Genomic DNA, 27,137 nt, shown 5'->3' on the forward strand with positions numbered 1-27,137 from the left:
GGCCACGCCCTTTTCCGCCATGATGGATTTTCCGCCATTTTGAATTTTGTCCAAAACACACTTTTTGCTTTTCCCACTACGGATTTTGTCCAAATGTCACAGAAATCGGCACACGTGACCTCTGGACCCACACGATTAAAAAACCGACTTCGGAATTTAGATAGTGCGTATCGTTCGGCCGTAACCGTCGTCCGAAGTCAGTAGGAGGGGCCTATATCACGAAAAACGCCATAAATCACGAACGGAACGTCCAATCCATCCGGAATTCGAATCGCACGTCCGGGGTGGTTCGTTCGACCGAGTTCCGAAAGCAATTCCATTTTCATCCACAGGGAGCGCCGCAAACGCGATATATGTAACCGTCTGTCGGGAAAACATGAATTTCGGGGGTCACATCCCCTCAGAATTACTTACACGCGACCTGAGACGTGACTCGAAACCGTAGCAGGCCGGCGAGATCAGCGGGAGGGGTATACATGTAAGCCGCCGCGGCAACCACACTCTGCAATTTTTCAAAATTGCGACCTTTCTAGTTAGTGTGGTTGCCCTAAAGGGGCAACCAGACTCTTGTATCTCTAACACTTTATTCTCTCCACTACTGGAGTAAGACAAAGTTTGGCGCCCTACAACAACAAGAAGTTTTGACTGTACGCACTTGAGCCAGATGTCAAATTGACCGGAAAAATCGGGAATCGACCGCTTGTACTTTGCTAAGAGAAATGTTGGATATTTTATTTGATATGAATTTATTAGTGATTTAAATTTCCCCATTGACATGAATGGGAAAATGCAAAAAAACACATTCAAGTATTTTTCCCTCTGAGACTGTAAGCACTATAGTTACAAAACTTTCAGGGATATTTCCTAATTATCACTAAAATTAATTAAAAATATATTTTTTTAGGTCGGCCTCATGGTGGCGCTATAACATCCCACTTTACCTTTTGGCTCATAACTCTTGAACCGTAGGTCGTAAAATCAAAATTAAATTTTCCCTGGATTCCTTGGGTCATGACGCATCTCCCCATATAGGCCACGCCCTTTTCCGCCATGATGGATTTTCCGCCATTTTGAATTTTGTCCAAAACACACTTTTTGCTTTTCCCACTACGGATTTTGTCCAAATGTCACAGAAATCGGCACACGTGACCTCTGGACCCACACGATTAAAAAACCGACTTCGGAATTTAGATAGTGCGTATCGTTCGGCCGTAACCGTCGTCCGAAGTCAGTAGGAGGGGCCTATATCACGAAAAACGCCATAAATCACGAACGGAACGTCCAATCCATCCGGAATTCGAATCGCACGTCCGGGGTGGTTCGTTCGACCGAGTTCCGAAAGCAATTCCATTTTCATCCACAGGGAGCGCCGCAAACGCGATATATGTAACCGTCTGTCGGGAAAACATGAATTTCGGGGGTCACATCCCCTCAGAATTACTTACACGCGACCTGAGACGTGACTCGAAACCGTAGCAGGCCGGCGAGATCAGCGGGAGGGGTATACATGTAAGCCGCCGCGGCAACCACACTCTGCAATTTTTCAAAATTGCGACCTTTCTAGTTTGGTCCCACAGCTCCAATAAGGGCTCCAGGGCTTTCCCCTGGCCTTGCTCTACCAACATGCCGTTGACACAGTCAGCAAGTGGTCGAGGAAATCCTCCTGTGCGCTCAAGGACAGTGGTTCTCAATCTTTTCAGGCCACGAACCCCCCAAAATAATCACACAACATAATAATTGAACTGCATGGGGACTCCCGCCCAAGCCTGACAAGCACTAGGAGTTGAGGCATTACATTTACTTTGACTCGGTTCCACAGTTAAATTGTGTGAAAATAGCCGATCTACAAGCTCACAGCCTCGCGTTGCGAGGCGTAGTGAGCTTGTAGATACACTATTTTCAACTGTTATATTATTTGACAATTTGGCCATAGTTTGTTGATTACATTTGATGCAGTAATGGACTTTTTCTCTCTTCTTTAGGTATTATTAAAGGTCACTTCACTGTCATCTTGGGGACCCCTCAAAAATCAGGTGGGGACCCCCTGGGTGTCCCGACGCACGGGTTGAGAACCCGTGCTCAAGGAGATCCTCCTGAGTGGCGGGAGATTCAGCCAATCAGCCACAAGCTTGCAAGGCGTTGCTGCGTGTTTGAAGTAAGGTACCTCTGATGAAGACGATTACAACCATGGTTTTGTCCCTGACATCTCATTACTAAGTGTGGCACACAGACCTTGTGGTGACTGAAATAGAACTATAATCTACTTATAACACTGTATAATTGGAGTTACAACAACTTATAAATACTTGTTACACATTAAAAAGCATTTCATTGTCATATTGACTTATAAGGTCATGTATGACAACATTGTAATCGGCCTATAACACTATAATTACTGTTATAAGCATTAATTTTATAATGACTTATGATGTCAAGTATCATAGCCTACTACTTCATTATTACTGTAGAGTTGCTGGCCTGCTCCATTATGGCTCCATATATGCAGATCTAGTATGTCAAGCCATGTATGGCTATCCAGAGTTTGATGAGGTCAGTGTCGTGATCTTCATATATGGAGATCCAGGTGATGATAGTCAGCTCCACATATAGTAACTTGTTACTTTGTAGATTTATTTATATTATTACAAAACATGCATTAACCACTTTATCCGTATATACTTCAGCTATTTGAAAATAGACGGTCTACATGCTCTCAACAAGTTGCTTTGCACTGACACTATGTATGAAGACACACTATGCCCTGATTTTAATTAAAGGATGATCACAACTGCCAAGAGTGCTACAGTGATGACAACTTTTAATCGGCCTACCTGGTAGAACGACTTATAACCACCAGGTAGTGCTGTTTAACCAAATTCTATGTTAACCTCCAACCTGCCACATCATCTGTTGTACAGCTGATTCTCAGAGAGATAGGACAAGAGAGGAAGCCAGGCTCGTTGGTCTAGGGGTATGATTCTCGCTTAGGGTGCGAGAGGTCCCGGGTTCAAATCCCGGACGAGCCCTAATTTTGACCCCTGGAGGTCCCCGGGGGTCTTAAGTGTTAAAGGACCACTTCACCACTTTTCAACTTACTATTATATCTTCATATCCTCACAAATAATCATGAAAAAATGGCGCAATTTTTTCCTACACTGTCTGTGTCCCATAGGAGGGCTGTGGGCAGTTCAGAAACTGTCTTCCAGTGACATCATCGATGGGGAATACAAGATAATATAAACTGCAGGCTTACTAGTCCTGAAAAGTTGCAATGCGAAAATGGAATCCATCGTTCTCACGCTAATGAAAATTTAAACATTTTTGTAAAAGAATCTTGTTTAAAAAATAAATCTGCCTAATGATGATGTCACTGGAAGACGGTTTCTAAACTGCCCACAGCCCTCCTATGAGACAGACTGAGTAGAAAACAATCGTGCCATTTTATCATGATTATTAGTGAGGACCTGTTATATGAAGATAGGTTGAAAAGTGGTGAAGTGGTCCTTTAAGACACTATGGCCTGATTTCCATCACTAGTAGTAGTAGTATTATGCTAACAGGGATGACAACTTTTAATAGGGCTACCTGGAATAACCACTTCTTATAACCACAAGATGGTGATGTTTGATCAAATTAAGTTAACCTCCAACCTGCCACATCATCTGTTGTAGACTGGATAGCCTGGGAAGGGTTTATGATCCAGAACCCATTCAACTGCAGAACTGAAAAGTACAGGCTCGTTGGTCTAGGGGTATGATTCTCGCTTAGGGTGCGAGAGGTCCCGGGTTCAAATCCCGGACGAGCCCTAATTTTGACCCCTGGCGGTCTCAGGGCTCAGAAACATTGCAAATTTACCTAAACACAATAGATAGATCCAAATATTGTCAGATAACTGTCACGGGAACCCACTGGAAAATACTGATAGCAAGCTTCCACTTATGTTTACAGTAACATGCTGTTACCCACCTGTCTGTGATGCAGAGGGCTTCTGCAGTGATGCAGATGGGCTTCTGCAGTGATGCAGATGGGCTTCTGCAGTGATGCAGATGGGCTTCTGCAGTGATGCAGAGGGCTTCTGCAGTGATGCAGATGGGCTTCTGTAGTGATGCAGATGGGCTTCTGCAGTGATGCAGATGGGCTTCTGCAGTGATGCAGATGGAGTTCTGTAGTGATGCAGATGGGCTTCTGCAGTGATGCAGATGGGCTTCTGCAGTGATGCAGATGGGCTTCTGCAGTGATGCAGATGGGCTTCTGCAGTGATGCAGATGGGCTTCTGAACTTTCAGGACCAGCACGGCAGCACCCCAGCGTTTTCCTTCCCACACTGTCAACAGTCAGGCATAATGGCCATCACAATTGGATTATTTTCAAATAAACGTATATCGATGTGACGACGACATAACATTCATTTACGTTCAATTACACTCAACAACACCTGTTGGTACTTAATTGGCAGGCAATGGCACCACTTGTGTTAGCCTGGTTAATAAACCAGACCGAATCAGCCGTTGCCGTGCGATATTAGTCTGGTTTATTAACCAGGCTACACTTGTCTCAGAAACAGGCTTACCTTCGGGAGAGAAATTTACATCACTCGACATCACACAACACATGCTAAAAGGTTTGACGTAAACCTAAACATTCAGAGAACCTTAATGTGTTTACCTTTCGTTTCATGTAGGTTGTACTGGCATTCCTTTTAGGGTTCATGATCCGGTCAGGAGCGCATGGTAATTTTCGTCATGTTGTAGTCACTGATTTGTAGTCATCAGGCAGGAAGTACCCAAAATAATTCCCGCAATCATAATTTTAGGGCCTACCCAATAAAATCATTGATGCGGTTGTAGTTTAGCTGATTTTTAAAATATAAATGTGTGTGTACTTTCCAGAGACTATTTTGCCCCTGTATACGTTTGTTATCCCACAGGGAAATTATATTTTATTGGGTAGGCACTAAAATTATGATTACAGGGAATTGTTTTGGGTAGTTCTTATTCTGGTTGTGGTTTCCTGCCTGATGAGTACAAATCAGTGACTAGTCTACAACATGACTACTAAATTACCATCTGCTCTAGACCATTTCACACAAGTTGTAGGAGCTCATTTGCAGAAAGGACAAGGGAGAAACGCCAAGTTCAACTGCAATACTGATCTAGGCCTAGGGTTATGATTCTCGCTATAAGGGTGCAAGAGGTCCTGGGTTAAAATCCCGGACGAGCCCTAATTTTGACCCCTGGAGGTCTCGGGGGTAAAAAACATTGCAAATTTACAAAACACAAAACTCTCTAGATCCAAATATTGTCAGATAATAGACCCACTGGCAAATACTGATAGCAAGACACAGACCTAACAGATTCACTCAAGTATAACTTCCACTTATGTTTACAGTAACATGCTGTCGGCCGGTCTGTGATGCAGAGGGCTTCTGCAGGATGCAGATGGACTTCTGAGTTCTGAGGCCATACCCATAAGCTTCTCTAGTACATTCAGGAGTCATCAGGACTGACGACATAACATTAATTTAGCCTACGTTAATTTCGCTCAACAACAGGTCTGTTGGCCCCTCATTGGCAAATCGACAGATGTAGGCTACACAGTTCACTCAACAGCATACAACACATTTTAATGCTGAAAGCCAAAAAGGTTTGGCGTAAGCATAAGCCTAAACATTTACAGAACCTTAATGTGTTTACCGTTCGTTTCGTGTAGGTTGTACTAGTTTGTAGGAAGTTAACTTGCGCCCTCGGCCTCGCTTAAGACTAAAGCGTGAAGCAGATGTGAATGGATCATGGATGTGTGATGCGTGGTAATAACTACATGTCCCAGAGTGCTTTGCGGTTCGGTAGGTAAATCTCTCTGCACAAATCCTCGCCGCTAATCGCATCATGATCATCCCTACTACAGCAGCTTGAGAGTTTCAAGGATAACACAGGAGGAGAGCATACAGTACATACATCGACAGTCAGTGCGTGTGTCATACTGGGTGAGCATCATCCGTGTTTTACATTATTGAGGGGAAGAGGGACACTATAACAACAGCGATGAAAATGGATTTAAATGCCATCATAGACCAAATGGAGACAGGGGACCAAGACGCTGCTTTGATCGCCCTACAGTCTTATAACAAGGAGGTAAAACATCACCACTGTGTCATCCATCACGTCGATCCGTTTCCATTTCAATTACTGTAAAAATATATTGAAAAAGTACTATCGTATACAATTATATTTCATATGAATCCTAGTGTCACCATGTTTCAATATATAGGCCTGATTTCAGGAGAAGTATGTACATTCTCCATTCTGTTTAATGAAGATGAATGAATTTGATTAAAGCCTCAAGCATGTGATTTTGAAATGTGCAATGTGCATTAATCAGATTCTGAATGATATAGGTCGATTGGTTCTGTCTTAACCATAGTAGTAGGACACTAGACAGTAAAGTAACTAAGTACATTTACTCAAGAACTGTACTTAAAGGGGAATTCCACTCATTTTCAACATTTTGTAAAAATGTAAAAAAATGTGAAAATGTAAAAAATTGTGAAGTACATCTTGATGATGTCATCAAGATGTACTTCACCATGTTAATGGTGTTTTCAGACCTCCAGTTCTAGTCTCCAGTTTTTACTATTATTTCATAACAGCTCTAAGGTATATTAAATGACATAGTAAAATGTTGAAAATTAGTGGTATATAAGTACAATTTTGAGGTACTTTTACGTCACTGCAGTGAGTATTTTTGTTAATACTTTTCCTTCTAACCCCACTACATCTCAGATGTACTTTTGTAGGCTACCAGTACAATCCACTACAATTATTTTAAAAGTACATTTCAAATGATTTTCATACATTTAGAAACTTGTAACAGTCAGAGTATTTCTACATTGCAGTATTGATATATATAAAGTAAAACATTTGAGTACTTTTTCCACCTCTGGGTTTACTCTTAACTCAGCAAATGTTTATGTTTATGTCTGTTACATTGTACCAACAAACACCTACTATACCTTTTTTATGGTGTTTTTTTGAAAATTCTTTAGTAGATTAATCTCAACGAAATGTATTGTAGAGACATATCTGCAGGCCGTCAATTTAGAATAATAATATGTCACATAACATATAGGCTATATGTTGCATATAAAAAAATATGTTCATATATTTCCTTTCCATCTGGGGGGTGCGTCGGCTAGGTTGGGAGGTAACAGGGCCAGGGGGGGCCAAAGAGTTTGGGAACCGCTACTTATAGGCTACCTGTAATGGTCCATTTGGTCAAATCATTAGCTGGGAACCCCCTCAAGGACCCCTGTGGGTCCCTCCCTGCTGGACCCCACTATATGAGCACCACTGGCCTAGACTACTCTCAGATTGTCTGTCTCTTTTCTGTACACAGAATTTTGACTATAGAGCGTATGCGAATGCATAAAGTGAGTGGCAAATCGAGTGGCAAAGTGAGTTTAACGTTGTTTAATGCAATCAGATTTATGGATTTATGAGCTGTCAAGGCCAGAAAGTCGTTTTGTTTTACCACTCATAACTTCTGGGTATGATGATGATGTCACGCGCATACCCTCTATAAAAATAAATGGCCCAATCCATGTAGTAGGATTTTAACATTTAACAGAGAAAAAACTGCCGAAGCAGACAACCCGAAGCACTCCAGGTTAGAACAAAATCCTTCTAGGGACAAGGCTCGAAAAAACATGTTGAAATGAAGAAAATTCCAGCACTCATTATATGTCCTTTTCACATGATTTTATTTACCTCTGCGTTGACAACGCTGAGGAAGGCCAACCAGGCCGAAACACGTACGTTGTCCACTCTCATCAGAGGTAAATAAAATCATGTGAAAAGGACATATATATGCTGGCATTTTCTTAATTTTAACAGCCTACAGGGGCTTGACATTAATGCTTGTCTTGTTGTCTGGAAAAACTAATAAATCTTTCTTAATCAATTAAGTGCATTAAAATTAATTTTCTTTGTTTCACTTTTTCTGTGATGCTCCTAGCAGCCAACAATATTGTCTGACATTATTGTCTGGCTTTCCTAATAATCACCTTTCCAATATTGTTGTCCATACTCCATATGCAACATATAACGTTTCAGGAAAACGTTATTCTGTAGCTTGTGTCTTTACTTTCAATGAGAAAAACTAACCTATGTCACTTATTTATTTATTTTAAACGGCTACTGACCATTATACTTAATTTATTCCAAATACAAGATTAAATGCTGACGAGGTCAGTCTGCTAACGGATAGGACCGATCTATCTGTATTTGGAATACATGAAATGTATTTAAGATCACAGACATTATAGGGCTATTAAGTCTAATATTCAAAAGTGTATTCACCAAAACCGACTTACAGTTGGTTGATTTAAAATGTATTTGTGTGTGCTTGTGCTCCGGACAAATTACTGTTATGCCTGGAAAAGTGAATGGGAAATGTACATTTCCCATACCCTGGCCTATACTGTATCTTTGGTTCGAGGCTAGGCTCATAGTTATTAATAACTATACTTTACCCCATATCATAGCATACATTCCTATCTTCCAAAGGTAGGCTGGCAGAGAAATGACAACAATAACACACAGAACACACAATGTGTGCGGGCGCGCATACACTCACACACACACGCGCACGCGCAAACTTTCGTTGAAACTGATAAAAAACTAAACTAAAACTTCTAACATTGTGACAAATAGGCCTATAGCAGCAAGTCCACATAGCCTATAAAATCGAAATGTAGCTAGTAACCCACTCGCATAATTTGTGAAGTGTTTTCCATGCAATGGTTCAATCAGTTTGGTTATATTTTGATAGTTTTTTAGACTTTTGTCTTTTGTAGAAGTCTGTGTGGATGACATTGGGAGCCTGCTCATGGTTATCTGGCCATCAGCACTTAAAAGCACATGAAAATGTTATCTTCCACTAATATCCAACTTTTGATAACATCCAATGTGTGGGGAAACTAGGAACTCTATTTGTTTTCTGGATCTACATGAAGCATTAAATCCTTTATTACAGTAACATACATGACATTGATGATAGCAGATGGATAACTGACAAATTAATATTCGTAAACAACTGTGCACAGTTGTTTACGAATATAAATTTGTTAACCATTAACCATGGTTAAAATGTGCTTCAAGTATAGAAAAAGTATAATTACTGAGCTTAACAGAACAAATTAAGTTAAAAAATATTAGAAGAGGTGGTACAGTTTAATGTACAGTATACAGTAGTAGCTTCACTACTGCAGCTCTGCCTACTGATCCGTGTGTGTGTGTGTGTGTGTGTGTGTGTGTGTGTTTGGCTGCATGGGTGAGAATTGAGCCTGGAGGCAATAGGATTAGTTACTTTGATGCACAAATAGCGTTGTCATGGCTCACTCAAAGCCTTTTCTAAAGAGCTCCCAGATTCCAGAGAGACACTATAAGCGTGGCATGTCCTGTCTGCAGTGCATGCATGGTTTAATATCTGCATAAGAATATCTGTTCTTATAATATACGCAATATGTTGAGTCTTAGATTATAAGAATATAAAAGTCTGCACACCAAATGAATGCTCCCAAATATAGTTTACTTCATCGGTATGAAATTTGGGAGCATTCATTTTGTGTGCGCAAATCTTTTATTTTTATACTCTTTTTGAACTTGAGTCTTGCATTATTGAGCACCCCTCACTTGACGATTGGTTCTCAGATTGTATGCTAAGTGTGTGTGTGTGTGTGTGTGTGTGTGTGTGTGTGTGTGTGTGTGTGTGCGCGCGCTGTAATAAATATATTAGGCTATTTTACTTTATGACCACAGTCATTGTCACATCCTCCTGGTTTCTAACAGTTTACCTTTGTTCCCTCTTCTCCCCTCTCCTCTATCCCTCCTTCCATTTTCTTTTACCTCACTTTTCCTTTCTCTTGCTCATCTTATTTTGTCACCCATCCACCCCCACCCGCACTTCACCTTCCAATCTGCAGAAGAGCCAATGCTTCACATTCAGCACAGACCAGTCGGCTTACAGACAGGTAATGATAACGTTCTTCACTTTCAGACATTTAATGATGAATGGATTTATGGATGGATGGATGGATGGGTGGATGGATGCTTGTTATGATGGTTGGTCAGGAAAAAAAAAAGTTTTATTATTCTGTAAAGGACCTCCATTATTATTGACCTTTAATACTATGCTGCGGCTGTCAGCGTTAGTGCAGCATTGAAGACACATAAGTTATTTTTTACGAAACCTACGTCCAAACAGTTCTATTATACTAAGATACTACAATTATATTTATCTAGCAACATGCTCAAGTCAAATATGTGTTTCACATAGGCCTACCATGACAATTTTGACGTAGATTGGCGGGATGTTTTAAAAATGTGTTACTGCAGTGATACTGACAGCAGTATTATGTGGGGAGGCTTGGACGTCCGTAATTAACATTGACCTACTGTACAAGTCTTAAGTCTTACCTACAATAACTTCACACGTACTGTAACAATGAAATAGAACGCTCTCTTATTTAACATTTTTTCTCTCTCTTTATTCTCTTTCTCTCCCTGTGTCTGCATGCTTGGGGCTTTAGGAAGGGAAATTTCAAGAGGTATCGGTTTGACAAGCTGTCAGTCCTGTGTTTTTAGATTAGAACACTGTAGACTAGAGAAACAGAGCCCACAGTCTAGTCCCGTGTTGTAGAACACTGTAGACTAGAGAAACAGAGCCCACAGTCTATCTTAACACATGGTTGTCCTTATTGGTTATTTGGCCAATTCTATTCACGAGTAAGAGACCACACCACAATGAGAGCATATACAGTATACTGTGCACAATATGTAGGTCAGATAATGGAACCCGGGGAGAAGATATGCTGCTGCATCATATTGTCAGGCAGAAACCTTGTATATCCATATTTCAACTTTTTATGTTTTTTCATAAAAATGAATGCCCTACTTTATCATACAGTTTCACACTCACTATCCAGTGCAATCTGATGACTGGGGAGTTATGTATGATCTGAATAGCTATAGCAAAATATTAGGACTGGTGTACAGGAGGGGGATGGTCATTTTGGTGTGGCCTCTGCTAAAATCAAAACTCAAGTTTATTGAGTTTACTATTATTCTTATTATTACAGTATTAGCCAATAAGGGTTTGTCTGGCTCTACTTGTATTCAAGTAAATGGAGACATAAAGTAAACTACAGTCTGGGCTTCTGTCAGTAGAAATAGTGCAATTCACTTTCTAATCAATCAGTTCAAAATGAACAACTTAAAAAAATGTTTCAAGTATATATATTATTGGTTAAAAAGTTAATCAGTTTGTGATAGTAATCTATCATCGGTAGTGAAAGATGTTCTTGATAGAACTGAAATAATAACATCTTTCCAAGAAAGCATTAGCAATTGGATGGAAGGATCAATGCATGAATACATTCATGTTTTATCATTGTTTGACACACACACACACACACACACACACACACACACACACACACACACACACACCATCATCGGCGTTCACTCGAAGCGAGTATGATTGTCCTCCTGTCGGTGTGTCTGGTCATCTGTGGGTCTTCAGGTGCTGGAAGAGTCCGACTCTTGATCCACTGTCCCTATTGCAGTGGGTGCCTATAATGAATGGTAGTCATGGGGGTGGTGGTGGTGTGAGGAGCTGTTTTGGAGGTGGATCTCTGGTTTCGCTGTTGCCTTTTTGCTTCGGCGGCATGGTGGAGGTCTGTGCTCTTCCGTCATGCACCATCCTGCGTCATAGATCTCTCTGGAGGACAGCCTCCTCCCAGGTTTTGAGGCTGAAGCGACAGGTTCGCAGATGGGTCTTGAGGTTATCTTTAAACCTCTTTTTCTGCCCTCCTTGGGTGCGTTTTCCTTCCATTAGCTGGCCATACAGCATTGTTTAGGAAGGCGATGGTTTAGGCATCCGCATGACATGGCCTTTCCACCGTAGCTGGTGATGGTTGTTGTTATGGTTGGTATGTCGGCACACGGGCACACACACACACACACACACACACACACACACACACACACACACACACACACACACACACACACACACTGAAACTGAACACAGGGCTTAAATAAGCACAAAAATCAGGGAAGGTGAGACAAGGCAGGAAACTACTACAAAAGGAAACACAAAAGCATCACTTCAAAATGAGATTCAGGAACACCAAATACAACACACGGAAGGCAGATCCTGACACACACACACACACACACACACACACACACACACACACACACACACACACACACAACACACAGTAGATGTAGGTCTAATTTAATCTTTTATCGTCATACATACAGTATATCACTTAAAAAACAATACTGATAATTCAATCAGTTATGATAGTAATATTCATCCATGGAGGGCCAGTATTACCAGTATTGGAGACCACCCAGCACCGCGTCTACTGATGTCTTGCTATGCCGTCGCTGCTGGTTTATTACTTTTTGGAATGAACCATGTCATTTTTGCCAAGTTGTTTGCCATGCAGTTCTAGGTTCAAATTCTAGCAGACGATTTAACCAATTAGAATTAGCAACTTTGAGAGATGAGATGAAATGAGATGAGAGTACTTTATTATCCCTGCAGCTAATCCCCACAGCTTTGCTAATTACTTTCCAAATTTAAGCAACACCATTTGGCTATAGAGTGCGAGGCTTAAAATGTCTAGTTTAAATACATACTTTTTGAAACATCTATGGGAGAAATGCATATTGGGAAATGCTTTTCCAGGTCTGTCGTCGTCATGAAAGGGGGCGGGACTGCGATGCTCTATATTGTTGTAAACTCTAAGTACTGGACCCTCGTCTGGTTTGACAGACAGGTAGTGTGTGCAGGCTGGGTGGTGTGTGATAATCCGGTTGAAGTATTCCTTCGGTATCTCAAGTTCAAGTACACAGACATGGGCAACTCATGATTATAACATAACATTATATAAGCTCGCATAAACACTGTAGGATAAAGACACTGTAATATGACACAGTATCAGACCTTAACAGAATCAGACCTTAACATTCAGAGGCAAAAGGTCAACCAATTCAGAGCTGAGAGTCTCATGCCCAGGAAGGTGCCAAAGGCTCAGCTTAGACTAGTTGTCTGTCACTGCATGTTATCATTATGTAAGACACAGCCTGCTGACCCCACAGACAGCACATGTACTGTACACACAGCCTATAGGGAAGTCTTATGCAAGACAGCTTAGAAGACCACAGTGTCTGCAGGCGGCAAATGATCAACAACACAACAAGATGAAATTAGAAGACACATATATTTATTAGATCAAGCCAGAGTTAAATTAATATACAAGATCACCACCATAATAACCATCACCACCATAACCTAAAACTAGACGTATCACTTGGCTTTGTATTCAAATATTGTATTCATTAAAAAAAACATTATATAGTACTGCTTTTTAACTTTATTAAAGGACTTTTTTAGGAAAATGACTAATGAAAAAGAAGAGGACTAAAACAGAATGGCGGTTTGTAGGCATTTGTGAGTGGGTGTGTGCGTGTGCATGGGCGTGTGCAACAGCTGCTTGATAATAACAAATACATTTGTGTTGTCTCTATCACTGTCACAGGCATAGGCCTGTGATTAATTGCAATGGCTAATGCTCTTTAAGTTCTGGTTTCTGGTATCTTTGCATCTGCCCGTCTGAACGCAGAATTAGGCCTACCCGATTTGTCTTTGTCCTATACAGTACATTGCTTTATGCTGCATATTTTTCTAAAATAGTATAGCAAAAGTGCTTAATCTGCTTATAGTCACTTCTCACATAACACTGTGGTTGTTCTGTCCCCTGTACCATGTTTATTTGTCCTTGTATTGTATTGTATTGGATCTGTTTTATATGGATAGTTTTATCATCACTTTTTAGGGCCTGCTCAGGGACTACAGAGGAAAATTTGATTCTGGCTAACTCTGGCCCATTTACATTAATTTGAAAAATGGCGTGTTGATTAATGAGCATTTGTCTGTCAAATAAATAAATAGGGTTTCTTCTTCTTTTTTCTTTTTTTAAATGTCTTCACTTTAAAATACTTATGGGGTCATTTTAATGTCTACTTACTATTTAGGTTTAGATTAGATTAGATTCGATGTCTTTATTATCCACAAGGGAAAATTGTTTTGCTCAGGTCAATGCATACATTCAGGACAATACATACAGGAGTGCACCCCAGACAGTTTATTTTTTTTTAATTCATATTTAATATTCATTCTATCAGACACACAGATACGCACAAACAGCAGGCACACACACACACACACAACACAACACACACAACATCCCTATAATCACACACACACACACACACACACACACACACACACACACACACACACACACACACACACACACACAGACGGCTCCACCCCGGGAACCACACCATAAAAAGCAGGAAAGAATTTGTCAGTATGTCTTTGAGATTGTACAAAATGTAACAAAATGGACCCATTTGGTTTCATTTGCATTCTCTGAGTTAAAATGAACACTGATGATTATACGGTGTATGGCCTTGTAAACCGCACTCTGAAGAAGGGTTTTATACCAAATTAGTAATACCTGCGGCAATGAATTAGAATGATATACAGTAGTAGATTGATACTATGCCCGTGTGCTGTCCGTGAAATATGAAGGACTTCTGTGACATTTGAAAATACGGTGTGTGTGTGTGTGTGTGTGTGTGTGTGTGTGTGTGGGCGAGTGTGCGTGCCTGTGTGAGTGCGTGCCTGCGTGCGTGTCCGTGTGTCTTAGATCATATCTAATTAATGTACTAGTGCTAATGAGTCTTAATCAGATATTGTCACCCTGTGCAGCATCTGGGGGAGCTGGTTCTTGGCTTCCTGAACAGAGAGCTGCAGCCTTCCTGTCAGCTGGCCTGTTTAGAGACCGTACGCATCCTCTCCAGAGACAAACACTCACTGCAACCATTCATCACCCGCTCGGCCATGGCGACCCTTTCCCGCTACGCTGGTATTGCGGTGGTCAATACTGCAGCCACCCACAATCAGCCAGGGGAAGTGCAAGGTAATTCGTGGAGACAAGGCATCGTCATTGATGACTTTAATATCATCCAACAGGCAGTGTTGTATTGGTCAGTGCACCACACCACACCACACCAAAGATTTTTCAGGAGCAGGCGTGCACACACATGCATCGATTAAAAGCAAATTCACACCTCAACAAAAGTTTACAAAGGCTGCCAAGTGTCAGACCAGTGTGAATTAACATAGGAATAAGCCTGTATGCATATCAAGGGTCCATTGGGTTACTTGCTAACTCCTGTAGTGTACTGTAGGTGTTACCGTGTTAAGCGACATGCGTGTCGTGATGTTATTAAAATAGCGTCCCCCCAAAGATATAATTACCAATACAACACGGGATGCACTACTGTACTACTGTACTGTTTTTTATTCTAGTTTATTTTGATAGCTTTAGTTATAATAATAATTTCTGAATATGGGAGTTAAATGCTGCAATTTGGGGAAAATGGCGTCATAGGAGTCATAACTCCTAACCTCGTTGAAGTGGGACTCAAAAAATGTCCCTGGGACTCATCTAAAATACATCCTGGGACTCATTACATTTACATCACTGGGGAAGTTATGGTCAAGTGCAAAGAGAAACTAGGATACCAGGTAAATATCAAACCTGGTAATTAAACTCAAGATACCGTTACCTAGGATACCATTGTGAACATCTAACAATCTAATCTATGATCTGTACTAACACTGCCTTTGACTAAAGGTTAATAATAATCCCCGACTGCTACAATGGAGCTGCTCTGTCTGTGGTCAAAACAACAAAACTGAAGGACAAGTTAAATGATGAATTTATATAGCGCCTTTATCCAAGGCGCTTTACAGATATTGTGCATTACATTCACCCATTCACGCACACACATTCACACACTGATGCCGGAGGAAACCATGCAAGGCACCAACCTGCACATCGGGAGCAATTAGGGGTTCATAGTCTTGCTCAAGAACACTTTGACACTAACTCTGTGGGAGCCCAGGTTTGAACTGGGAACCTTGCGGTTCCCATCCGGTCAACATCATCAGTGCCCATACCTGTAGCGGGGTTGACGAAAGGGCCCTTCTGTGTGGAGTTTGCATGTTCTCCCCGTGTCCCCTAGGGTAGGTACCCTCACAAAAAACATGCAGTAATCCTGGTCTCTAAACTGCCTCCCCCTGGCCAGCCGGGGCGCTTGATGGAGGGGAAAGGAACTGGTTGGAATAACGTGTTCCTTCCACGCGTTACGTCCAACTAGGGAAACTCCCCTGTCAGGTGTTAAGGAGCGACTTGGACACTCATGCATGAAGGAAGCATGAGTTCAAGTCCGTTGCTCTCCCCAGGTTGGCGGAGGGTGTGTAGAGAGAGCCCAGGATCACATTAGATAATTGACACAGGGGTGAAAATGGGTTACGAAATTGTGGGATAAAAAATATATTAAAAAAAATAAAAGTAATGGCCATGAAGCAGAATTGTGGATACATGAAATTCTGCTGAAAACGGAAACGGAACGTATTAATCAATGGCCCAGATCAGAATGTTTTTGTCCAAGATAGTAGGAGATTGCTTCTTGATCCATTCTCATTTATTTTCTGCTCCTTAGGGGAAGGAGAAGAAGAGGAAGGAGGAGAGGGAGTGATAGATGTGTTGATGAAGGAGGAAAACCCTGACCTGGAAGTGATTGTGGAGGCCTTGAAGTCCATCTGTAACATCCTCCTACACAACGAGACAGGCCAGGTTGGTCACTCAGAAGGACACGCTATGGCTCTGATACAGATTGATATCATCATAGAAAGAAACGTTTTTAGCACCAGTGTTGGAAAAAGCACTGATATTACTTACTTACTATGTTATGCTTTAATGTAGAAGACATTTTTAGAATCTGATCTCAGGTCAAAATGGGTTAAGTAGTATCAATACTGCTATATAGGTAGGTTAGTATGAAAAGTAGAAAGTACTCATTTTACTTTTTTAAATTAGCAGATCTACAAGCTCACAAGGCGTCGCATTGCAATGCATTGTGAGCTTGTAGATCTGCTATTTGCAAATGGCCGAAATCTATATAGGGCTGAAGTGGTTAACGTAGTAAAAAAAGTACAATATTTGAATCCGAGATGGAGACAGTGAAGTAGAAGTAAAAGTATTGGAAATTGGAAATACTCAAGTAAAGTACAAATACCTCAAAATTGTACTTAAGTAAGTAAATGTACTTAGTTTCTTTCCACCACGCTATATACTGTTAAGTGATCAATGGTTTGTTTGACTGACTGTTTTCCAGGTGATTGCAGCAGAGCTGCAGTTGATGAGTGGTGTGGCAGAGAGGCTGAAACAGTGCCACGACCCCACATGGAACCATGAGGTAAGATGGCGTAGAGACAGGTAGGTAGGTGTGTGGAAGGATGGATGTTGTAGAGACCTATATAACAGCTAGAGCAGCAGTGGTTCTCAAAGGGGTCCAAGGGCTCTCCTCTGGGTTCCTTGGTTCCAAATACTGTTAACTGCAGGTTCCAAATACTGTTAACTGCATGTAACTAGTGTTATAGATTTCTTTGAAATTAAAAGGTTTGAGAACCACTGATCTTCTAGAGGACAGATGGAACATCTCTGGCCGTTCGTTATGAATAATGAATGAGCATGCTAAAATGAGCTAAAATTGTCATGTTTACAAACTAACAAAAGAGACAGCAAGATGGTGCCCATACCAAAAGTCTGCTACAATGCTCAACCCCCTCCCCTCTCCCTCTCTCTAGGTACGTTTCTTTGACTTGCGTCTCACCTTTCTACTGACCGCTTTGAGAGTGGACGTCAGGGCTAAGCTGGCCCGTGAGCTCCACGGCACCAGTCTCCTAGGTCAGTGGTTCCCAAACTTTTTCATGTCAAGGACCCTCAAATTGACACTTATCAGCCCGCGGACCCCCATTAGAAAATATATGCCAGGGACCCCCATAAGAGAAGATTTTCACGGCTCTAGCAGTGATTCTCAACCATTTTAATTTCAAGGACATTAGTCTACGGACCCCCATTTCTATCTCTGGGACCCCCAATTTATATTATAAAAAATCAATATAAATATATCAAATCAATCTTAATTTAACTCTGAGAGTGTACAAATGGAACCAAATGGACCCGTTAGGGTCCATTTGTACACTCGCGGTGTTACAGAACCATAAGGGTCGATTTGGTTCCAAACTATCATTTAGCTGGGGACCCCCTGGAACTCCCTCAAGGACCCCTGGGGGTCCCCGGACCCCACTTTAAGAAACAACTTTCCTATGTAAACAATATCAATCTCCTGGATGACATGTAATTATAATGTTTGTTTTTTACTTGAAGAAATAAACAAATAAAAAGAGCATAACATAAGCATGTACAATGTAATTTTAAAGCGCTGTAAGAAAACATTTGCGGCTTTAAAACCAGGCTCGGTATTGTGAAGTATGCTTTTCACAAGCTAGAAAATAAAAACTGATTTCAAAGCGGCACTTCATGTTCTGTGAACCAGTGTTGATTTTGTCGACTAAAACTATGACGAAAAATGTTCGTCAGCTACCTTTCTTCACAGACGGTAATGGAAACTAAATACAAAATGAAGCTATGATGACTAGAAAAAGATTTCGTTAACAAAACGATTGGTTGTGCTCAGGTGTGAAAATAGTCACTCTACAACAAGCTCAAAACACGTTGTGAGCTTGTTGTATATCGGCTATTTTCAGAATGCAACCAAGTGTAAAATCAGCCATTACGATGCCATCATGCCACATTTTAGTCGACTAAGTCAACTGCAGATTTATTTAGTCGACTAAAACTAGACTAACACTAAAACATTTCAGTTGACTAAAATATGACGAAAATCTTAAGACTATGACTAAAACTAAATAGAAGGAAATGCTGTCAAAATCAACACCATGTTCTGTGTCCATTATTTCCTCCTAGGTAACCAACTGGAAGCCACGTTGGGTCTGTGTTGGCCTGACACCTTGGAGACGGCCAGAGAAGGGTATGAGGGTGTTTTTCCTGAAGAGCTACCCCCGCTCAGCAGACAGCAGACGGAACGGGCCATGGAAATCCTCAAAATACTGTTCAACATCACATTCGACACAGCCAGGCGCAAAGTGGACGAGGTGCTGTCTGGGATAAACATAGGTTTTTCGTAAAATAATGTACTACTTAAATGTTTTTACAATTTACAATTTAGGCATTTAGCAGACGCTCTAGTTGAGTCATGAATCATGTATAAGCTAAGAACGTAACAGTGGAGTATCTATGTCAACTATACATACTATACTATATTATATATTATACAATATACATGTGTACTATAAAGTTCTATGACTACATGAAATGCAATTCTAGTGCTGTCTACGTATCAAGCTATAAGTCTGTATGAAGTGCTATCTAAGGGGCTAGGCTAGGGCAAGTGCTATACGGGCCATGGTGGAGTTGACCTCCAGAGGTTAAAATTAGGGCTCGTCCGGGATTTGAACCCGGGACCTCTCGCACCCTAAGCGAGAATCATACCCCTAGACCAACGAGCCTGGCTTCTGCCCTTGTCCTATCTGACAATGAGCTGCTACAACAGATGATGTGGCAGGTTGGAGATTAACATATCATTTAGTCAAACAGCACCATCTGGTGGTTATAAGTGGTTCTACCTGGTAGGCCTTAAAAGGGTAACAGGTACGGTCGCCCCTTTTCCATCTCGCCCCACTACTCTACCTAGCTGTAAATAACAAACATAATTCATGTTGGTGATTATATAAAAGGGGGCGAGTTGGTAAAGGGGTGAGTCGTCTGGTATTCATTAAAAGTTGTCATCACTGTAGCACTCCATTGGCAGTTTTGATCATTCTGTAATGAAAATCAGGGCATAGTGTCTTCATACATAGTGTCAGTGCAAATAAACTTGTTGTGAGCATGTAGACCAGCTAGTTTCAAATAGCCAAAGTATATAGGGATAAAATGGTTAACCCATTTAGACCTGTTATGTTATGATATATCGCGATGATGTAAGATGATAAGGGTTGGTAAAGCGCCCCTCACTTCACACGGGTGTGATTTTATTTAGCTGTATATTATCTGTATTTGGCAGATCTACAAGCTCAGCTTGTAGATCTGCTATTTTTCAATATCTAAAGTATAATGCTTAAAACACCAAAAGGGGTTCCCGTCCTGAATGCATGTTTTGTAATAATATAAAGAAATCTATAAAGTAACAAGTTACTAAAGTTTACGTGTGTGTGTGTGTGTGTGTGTGTGTGTGTGTGTGTGTGTGTGTGTGTGTGTGTGTGTGTGTGTGTGTGTGCAGGAAGAGGCAGCAGAGTACAGACATTTGGGTGCCATTCTGAGACACTGTCTGATGAGCAGAGCGGATGGAGATGAACGCACAGAAGAATTTCACAGGTTGGAGCTTCCCTGTGCCCCCCCCACACACACAAACACACACACACACACACACACACACACACACACACACACACACACACACACACACACACACACACACACACACACTATTCATTCAGTCAATTAGGGTAGGGTACCCTCACAAAAACATGCAGTAATCATGGTCTCTAAACTACCTCCCCCTGGCCAGCTGGGGCGCCTGATGGAAGGGAAAGGAACTGGTCTGAATAACATGTTCCTTCCGCGCCGGGGAAACTCTCCCCTGTCAGGTGAAAAAGAAGCAGCTTAACTCCTCCTGCATAAGGAAGCATGGGTCAGTCCCCATGCTAAATGGGGTTACAAAATTGTGGGATAAAAAAATGTAATTCATTGTTGACCAGATCAGCTCTGACTCTCTCATCATGTCTGTTTCTCTGGTCAGTCACACATGCAACCTGCTAGGTAACCTTCCTCTGGTCTGTTTCTCTGGTCAGTCACACATGCAACCTGCTAGGTAACCTTCCTCTGGTCTGTTTCTCTGGTCAGTCACACATGCAACCTGCTAGGTAACCTTCCTCTGGTCTGTTTCTCTGGTCAGTCACACATGCAACCTGCTAGGTAACCTTCCTCTGGTCTGTTTCTCTTGTCAGTCACACATGCAACCTGCTAGGTAACCTTCCTCTGGACTGTTTCTCTTGTCAGTCACACATGCAACCTGCTAGGTAACCTTCCTCTGGTCTGTTTCTCTTGTCAGTCACACATGCAACCTGCTAGGTAACCTTCCTCTGGTCTGTTTCTCTTGTCAGTCACACATGCAACCTGCTAGGTAACCTTCCTCTGGACTGTTTCTCTTGTCAGTCACACATGCAACCTGCTAGGTAACCTTCCTCTGGTCTGTTTCTCTTGTCAGTCACACATGCAACCTGCTAGGTAACCTTCCTCTGGTCTGTTTCTCTTGTCAGTCACACATGCAACCTGCTAGGTAACCTTCCTCTGGACTGTTTCTCTTGTCAGTCACACATGCAACCTGCTAGGTAACCTTCCTCTGGTCTGTTTCTCTTGTCAGTCACACATGCAACCTGTTAGGTAACCTTCCTCTGGACTGTCTGGATGTGCTGCTGATGCCCAGGGTCCAACAGGGCTCCATTGAGTACATGGGAGTCAACATGGATGCCGTCAACATGCTGTTGGAATTCATGGAGAAAAGACTTGACCGGGTGAGGGCAGTATATTTTTATCATAACAATTAAATTACACTGACTCATGCTATAATTTCGCCCACCTCCAAGTCCTTATTGTCTAGGTGCTTTCAATGTATTTGAGGCCAAAGACTTAACTTGATAAGAGGCCTTCAAAGCTAGCTCACCATATTTAGCTGATTGTTTCATCAATGTCTGTTGACCATTGAGAGATTTGAGACTAGCTTAGAGATATTCCACATGCAGGTTTATCTTTTAAGTGACTAGGGGTTGCCTCTAAAGTGATGCTGCAGCTTTGATGCCTTCATAGGCTATACATTAGTTTGACAAACTATCAGTTAAATGTTTTATTTTTTTAATATATATGTTTGTTTACACATTATCTTTGCTAATCATAATGTGTATTTTCAGACAATTAATTATTTTGAAAAAAGAAAAGAGACAAACAAACATTTGGTGGCCCCTGGCCTGTAGTAACTGTTAAAGACCCATGGTGTTCTCTAGAGGTTGCTGTGCTGTGGCTGTTGTTTGTAGAACAGTTGTTATGAAGGCAGAGACAACCCTCCCGAGGACAGCAGAGGACAAACAATAACACAGCTGAGACTTCTCTTCCTCTCCTCTCCTCTCCTCTCCTCTCCTCTCCTCTCCTCTCCTCTCCTCTCCTCTCCTCTCACCGTTTTTAGCATCCATCGTTAGCCTCCTGTGGCTCCCATGGTGTGTAGTCATCGAATACCCAACGTCTCCTCGTACACACGCATATACGCGATCTAAAGCATTTTAGGGCTCAGATTAAGATAAAGGGCCATTTTTACAGTTTAATTAAACATTCATTCGAGGTCGTGCTTTGCAGTAATAGTCCGTGAGCGAGCCTGGCGTGACAATGGAGGGCAATCACTTCCGGGTCGTCCGGATGAGGGCTCTTCTTATTTACATATGTTGTGCATTTCTCTGGCACTGGCCTCACGATAACGGGAGGGAATGTGTTAATATTCCTAATCTGTGTCTCCCAGGGGAACAAACTGAAAGAGACCATCCTCACATCTCTGAACCTGTTAACGGAGAGTGCTCGGATCCACAGAGAAACCAGGAAGTTCCTCCGATCAAAGGTCAGTTGATGTTAAGGCGAAGAGTATATAGTCTGACCTGGTTCACAGTAGTGCAGGCACCCAACACATTCTATATAGCATATAGTTTGATAGAACAAAGTCTTAGCATGTATTCAATATGATACTTCATAACCTCATCCCATTTTGAATATTGATAATATCAGCTAGTCAGCTGATCAATATCAGCATTTTAGCAGACGATAATGAAATAAACAATGCTCTTGAAACTGACTGCAATGTGATTCATTAACTGGCATATATGCCATAACGACTAAATTGGGAGATGATATTGACTAAGATATTCGAACAAATGAGGTCATCCATGGCCATGTTGAAACTCTGGCTGGAACAAGGTGGTCCAAAGCTGATGGTGCGCATGCGTCTGCACTGTAGGTCTTGCCTCCACTGCGAGATGTGACCAACAGGCCAGAGGTTGGACACACTCTGAGGAACAAGCTGGTCCGTCTGATGACTCACATTGACACCGATGTCAAGAACTGTGCAGCCGAATTCCTTTTTGTTCTCTGCAAGGAAAGCGGTGAGAAGAACGTCTGTCTGTCTGTCTGTCTGTCTGTCTGTCTGTCTGTCTGTCTGTCTGTCTGTTCATCATTTCTTCCTACGGTATTGTTTTATGAATAAGAAAACTACTATGTTAGTAGTTAGCACTATGGTAGTATTTACTAAGTTTCACTACAATAATAACTGGTGTAAAATCTGGTGCCCTCTCTCCAGTTGCGAGGTTCATTAAGTACACAGGCTATGGGAACGCTGCAGGACTGTTGGCTGCCAGGGGACTGCTAGGGGGCGCCAGACACATTGGCATCTACTCTGAGGATGAAGACTCAGAGACGGAAGAGTACAAAGAGGCTAAGTCACAGTAAGTAGTGTGTGTGTGTGTGTGTGTGTGTGTGTGTGTGTGTGTGTGTGTGTGTGTGTGTGTGGGTGGGTGTGTTAATGTGTCGATGTGAAGTAGAACATAAGCGTTGGTGGTATAGTGGTGAGCATAGCTGCCTTCCAAGCAGTTGACCCGGGTTCGATTCCCGGCCAACGCATATACTTTTCACTACAATGAAACATGTCCATTTTTGCGATCGATTTTCCAACCTTATTATGTTTTACTACGACGTGATTTGTACGTTTCTTTTTGCAGCAATTTTATATTATATTATATTGTATTATAATGATCCGCTTGCGTTTTCTGCCATTTGCAGCAGACTACACACAAGCGTCTAGCGCACACACAGCGGCGAAGTTAGTTTGATATTCTACGTAATCCACGCAAATGTGGAAACCTAGTAACTATAAACCTAGTCTGTTTAGTTGTGTGTGTGGGGGGGGGTGTTTGGCTTGTGGCCAAAGAATGTCATATCTATGGCGATGCGCGTGACGTCATCGTAACCGGAAGTTTTGCGGGAACCCCTACTTTCTGGCCTTGACAGCCAATGCATCCAATCAGGAAAAAGTCCTATCTGATTGTATTAAACAACGTTAAACGCTGTAGCTGCACAGAAAGCTTGAATTATCCTCTTTCTGGCTGCAAAATCTTTGTTTCATAAAAATACACCGCAGACATGTTATGAGTTTGGAAGCGCTCGTTTTCAACAACACAACGTCCTTCTGCCTCCTACATTATGTGATATTTAGAAACAGGTGGTACGTAGGACCGTTGAGGGGTTGGACCCGGTGGAAAAGTAATGCATGTGCATACTATAAATGAAATGTACTTACAAGTTACAACTCTCTACTATAGTAGATTTGACATGGAACAGACGTTGGTGTAGTGGGCAGTACTATGTATCTGTAAAGCCCAATTTTCATACCACACCAGAACGACAGACAGCTGTTGGGTTCGGCTGGCTACCTTCAGAGGTTCGGGTGGGCAGGATGAGAAAACGCTGGGTGTTCATGTGCCTCCGAGATGTTGTTGCTACCCAAACTAAAGGTAACTTCAGCGATTGACCCAGGTGTTCTCACCTGTATCAGCGACGAGCGTGCTTATGAGGAGTGCGGGATGCGCATCGTGAAAAAAAGCCCACCGCAATCCAGGTCTAGTCGCCTCCGGCAAGCGAGCACACGCACGACTATTTCACTGGGCTGAGCCCGCTTGCGTAATCACCCCTCAACTTCTCCTCGCGTCCAAAATAAACACTCGCCTCTCATTGAAAATGAATTACTAAGACACGTCAGTCACTCCTCGTGACTGACCTGTCTTAGTAATTCATTTATATTCATATATATATATATATATATATATATAAATATATATAAAATGTGGCGACCCCCTGAGGGGTTGCGACCCACGGGTTGAGAACCCCTGGCCTATTGTATATCAAACTAGAATCCTTGAAATTCAAAAGGTTGAGAATCTAGTCTACATGTACTGCAGTCCCTCCACTTCTCTCTCTCTCTCTCTCTGTGACTCTGCAGAATAAACCCGGTAACAGGCATTGTAGAAGAGGACCAGCCCAATCCCATGGAGGGGATGACAGATGAACAGAAAGAACTGGAAGCCATGAAGCTTGTCCGCATGTTTGATAAACTCTCCAGGTTAACAATGCACGCACGCACATGCGCACGCACAGTCGCACACACACACACACACACACACACACACACACACACACACACACACACACACACACACACACACACACACACACACACACACACACACACACACACACACACACACACACAGTGATTCATTTATTCACTTTGTTTTTATTTTCTCCCACACCCAAATATTGAAGTTAAAACATAGGTCAAGTGAAATCATAACTCTGATGCACAGACAAACTGAACATACTTTACAAAATGTGTGTGTGTAATAATTAAAAAATGTATTCAATGATGATGATAATAAACAAAATGATTCACTCACTCCTTTTCACTCTCTGTAGGAACCATGTGATTCGGCCGATGGCCCTTGGTATGGATGGGAAGATGAGAGAGCTGAAGCCAGAGGACCTGATGAAAATGACCCACAATCCTGTTCTCAACCCCGAAGAACCCCCACATTCAGACAACGACGAGGATGAACAGTAAAAATCCGGAGTGTTCATTTAACTCTCTGTTGAAAATAACACCCAGGATCTTTCTGTCTGCGGGAAAATACGCAAACTCAGTTAGACTCAACACTTCTCAACTCTTATTGTCCTCACAGGGGAAATTTGTTTTAGACACCGTAGTAGAGTACCACTTTGACATGATACCTTGTGATATATATTTTTTAAGTACAACAAATGGCAGCACCAACTGTAGTTGGCTGTCCTGTGAATAGCAGCAGTGACATTCATTCCTTAAGATACGGTCTGACTGGTAACAAGGTCCAACTTGTTCAAAGTTACATCTTGTTGAGGCATTAGGGTGGCCAGGGGAATGAAAGAGTCAAATTTGTTGGGTTTACACAATCAAGGATCCTATTAGGTCACCCTGGGGGGAACGGCTGAAGGATCTGACAGCAATGTTAAGGAATAATAGTTAAAATATTGGGCCGCTGGCCTGGGTCTGTATACCTCACCCGAAGCACGATGAGCTTGTAATGTGTATCCCTTATTTACCCAATTGATCCCTTTAATGAGAGAAACATTATATTAACAAAAATGCACAAATTAAGTGTTTCCCTCCATTTGGAAAGTAAAATGTGGTTCCATCTGCAAAATGATTCTTGGAAGAAGATAGTATACTAATTGTTATGGATTGTTATTATTACAATTGTGAAAACTATCTTAAGGTCTCTTACATAATTACATTTGTACGGGTGCAATCAGCTGTATGTTAATAATTTAATAAGCTTATGGGATGTGTAGATACAGTACACTTGACTATGTGAAATTACAGAGTACAGTGGAGAGATGTTATATTTTAAACTGTGCAGCACAAATGCTGTCATCAGGTATGAAAACAGAGTTTGCAGTATATTTAATGTATCAATATTTAATTTATTTATATAATGAATGTATATACACGTACTAATTCTGATGTGAAGTTAAAAGTTAAACTGATCCAAAATATACTTGTCTCTGTCTTCATTTATGTGCCAGTGGCAGCCCTGAAATACATTTCCCGCTTATGACATAATGTATTATTACATTACATTATTACAAACGCACACGCACGCACACACACACACACACACACACACACACACACACACACACACACTAAAAAAACGCCCAAGTAGAAAAATAGAAAAAAAATAGAAAAAAGCTATGTTTCTATGTCAGTCATTTTTCAAAAATAGCAGACCTACAAGCTCATTTAGCTATTGAAAAATAGCAGACCTACAAGCTCGTAGCGCGCCACCAGATCTGCTATTTTTCAATAGCTAAAGCATAACAAAAGGGGTTCCCCATTGGGCAGAAACCCCTTTTGGTGTTTCAAACTTTAGCTGTTGAAAAATAGG

At 41.6% G+C, this 27,137-nt stretch overlaps 1 protein-coding gene across 1 annotated transcript; it reads left to right on the forward strand.

Annotated features, from left to right (window-relative positions):
- Positions 1-6,040: 6,040 nt before the first annotated feature.
- Positions 6,041-25,777, forward strand: ric8a (RIC8 guanine nucleotide exchange factor A; the record flags this gene model as incomplete). The annotated part of the gene is made up of 14 exons (XM_080762209.1): positions 6,041-6,130; positions 9,979-10,026; positions 14,847-15,057; positions 16,649-16,782; positions 17,324-17,404; positions 17,796-17,895; positions 18,979-19,166; positions 20,351-20,445; positions 21,494-21,644; positions 22,637-22,732; positions 23,126-23,270; positions 23,465-23,609; positions 25,160-25,279; positions 25,633-25,777. 14 exons carry the CDS (start codon positions 6,041-6,043, stop codon positions 25,775-25,777), a joined length of 1,749 nt encoding a protein of 582 aa, XP_080618335.1.
- Between the last annotated feature and the right edge of the window lie 1,360 nt (positions 25,778-27,137).

The sequence above is a fragment of the Protomyctophum bolini genome (assembly GCF_963924005.1).
Source record: "Protomyctophum bolini genome assembly, chromosome: 4".
NCBI lineage: Eukaryota > Metazoa > Chordata > Actinopteri > Myctophiformes > Myctophidae > Protomyctophum > Protomyctophum bolini.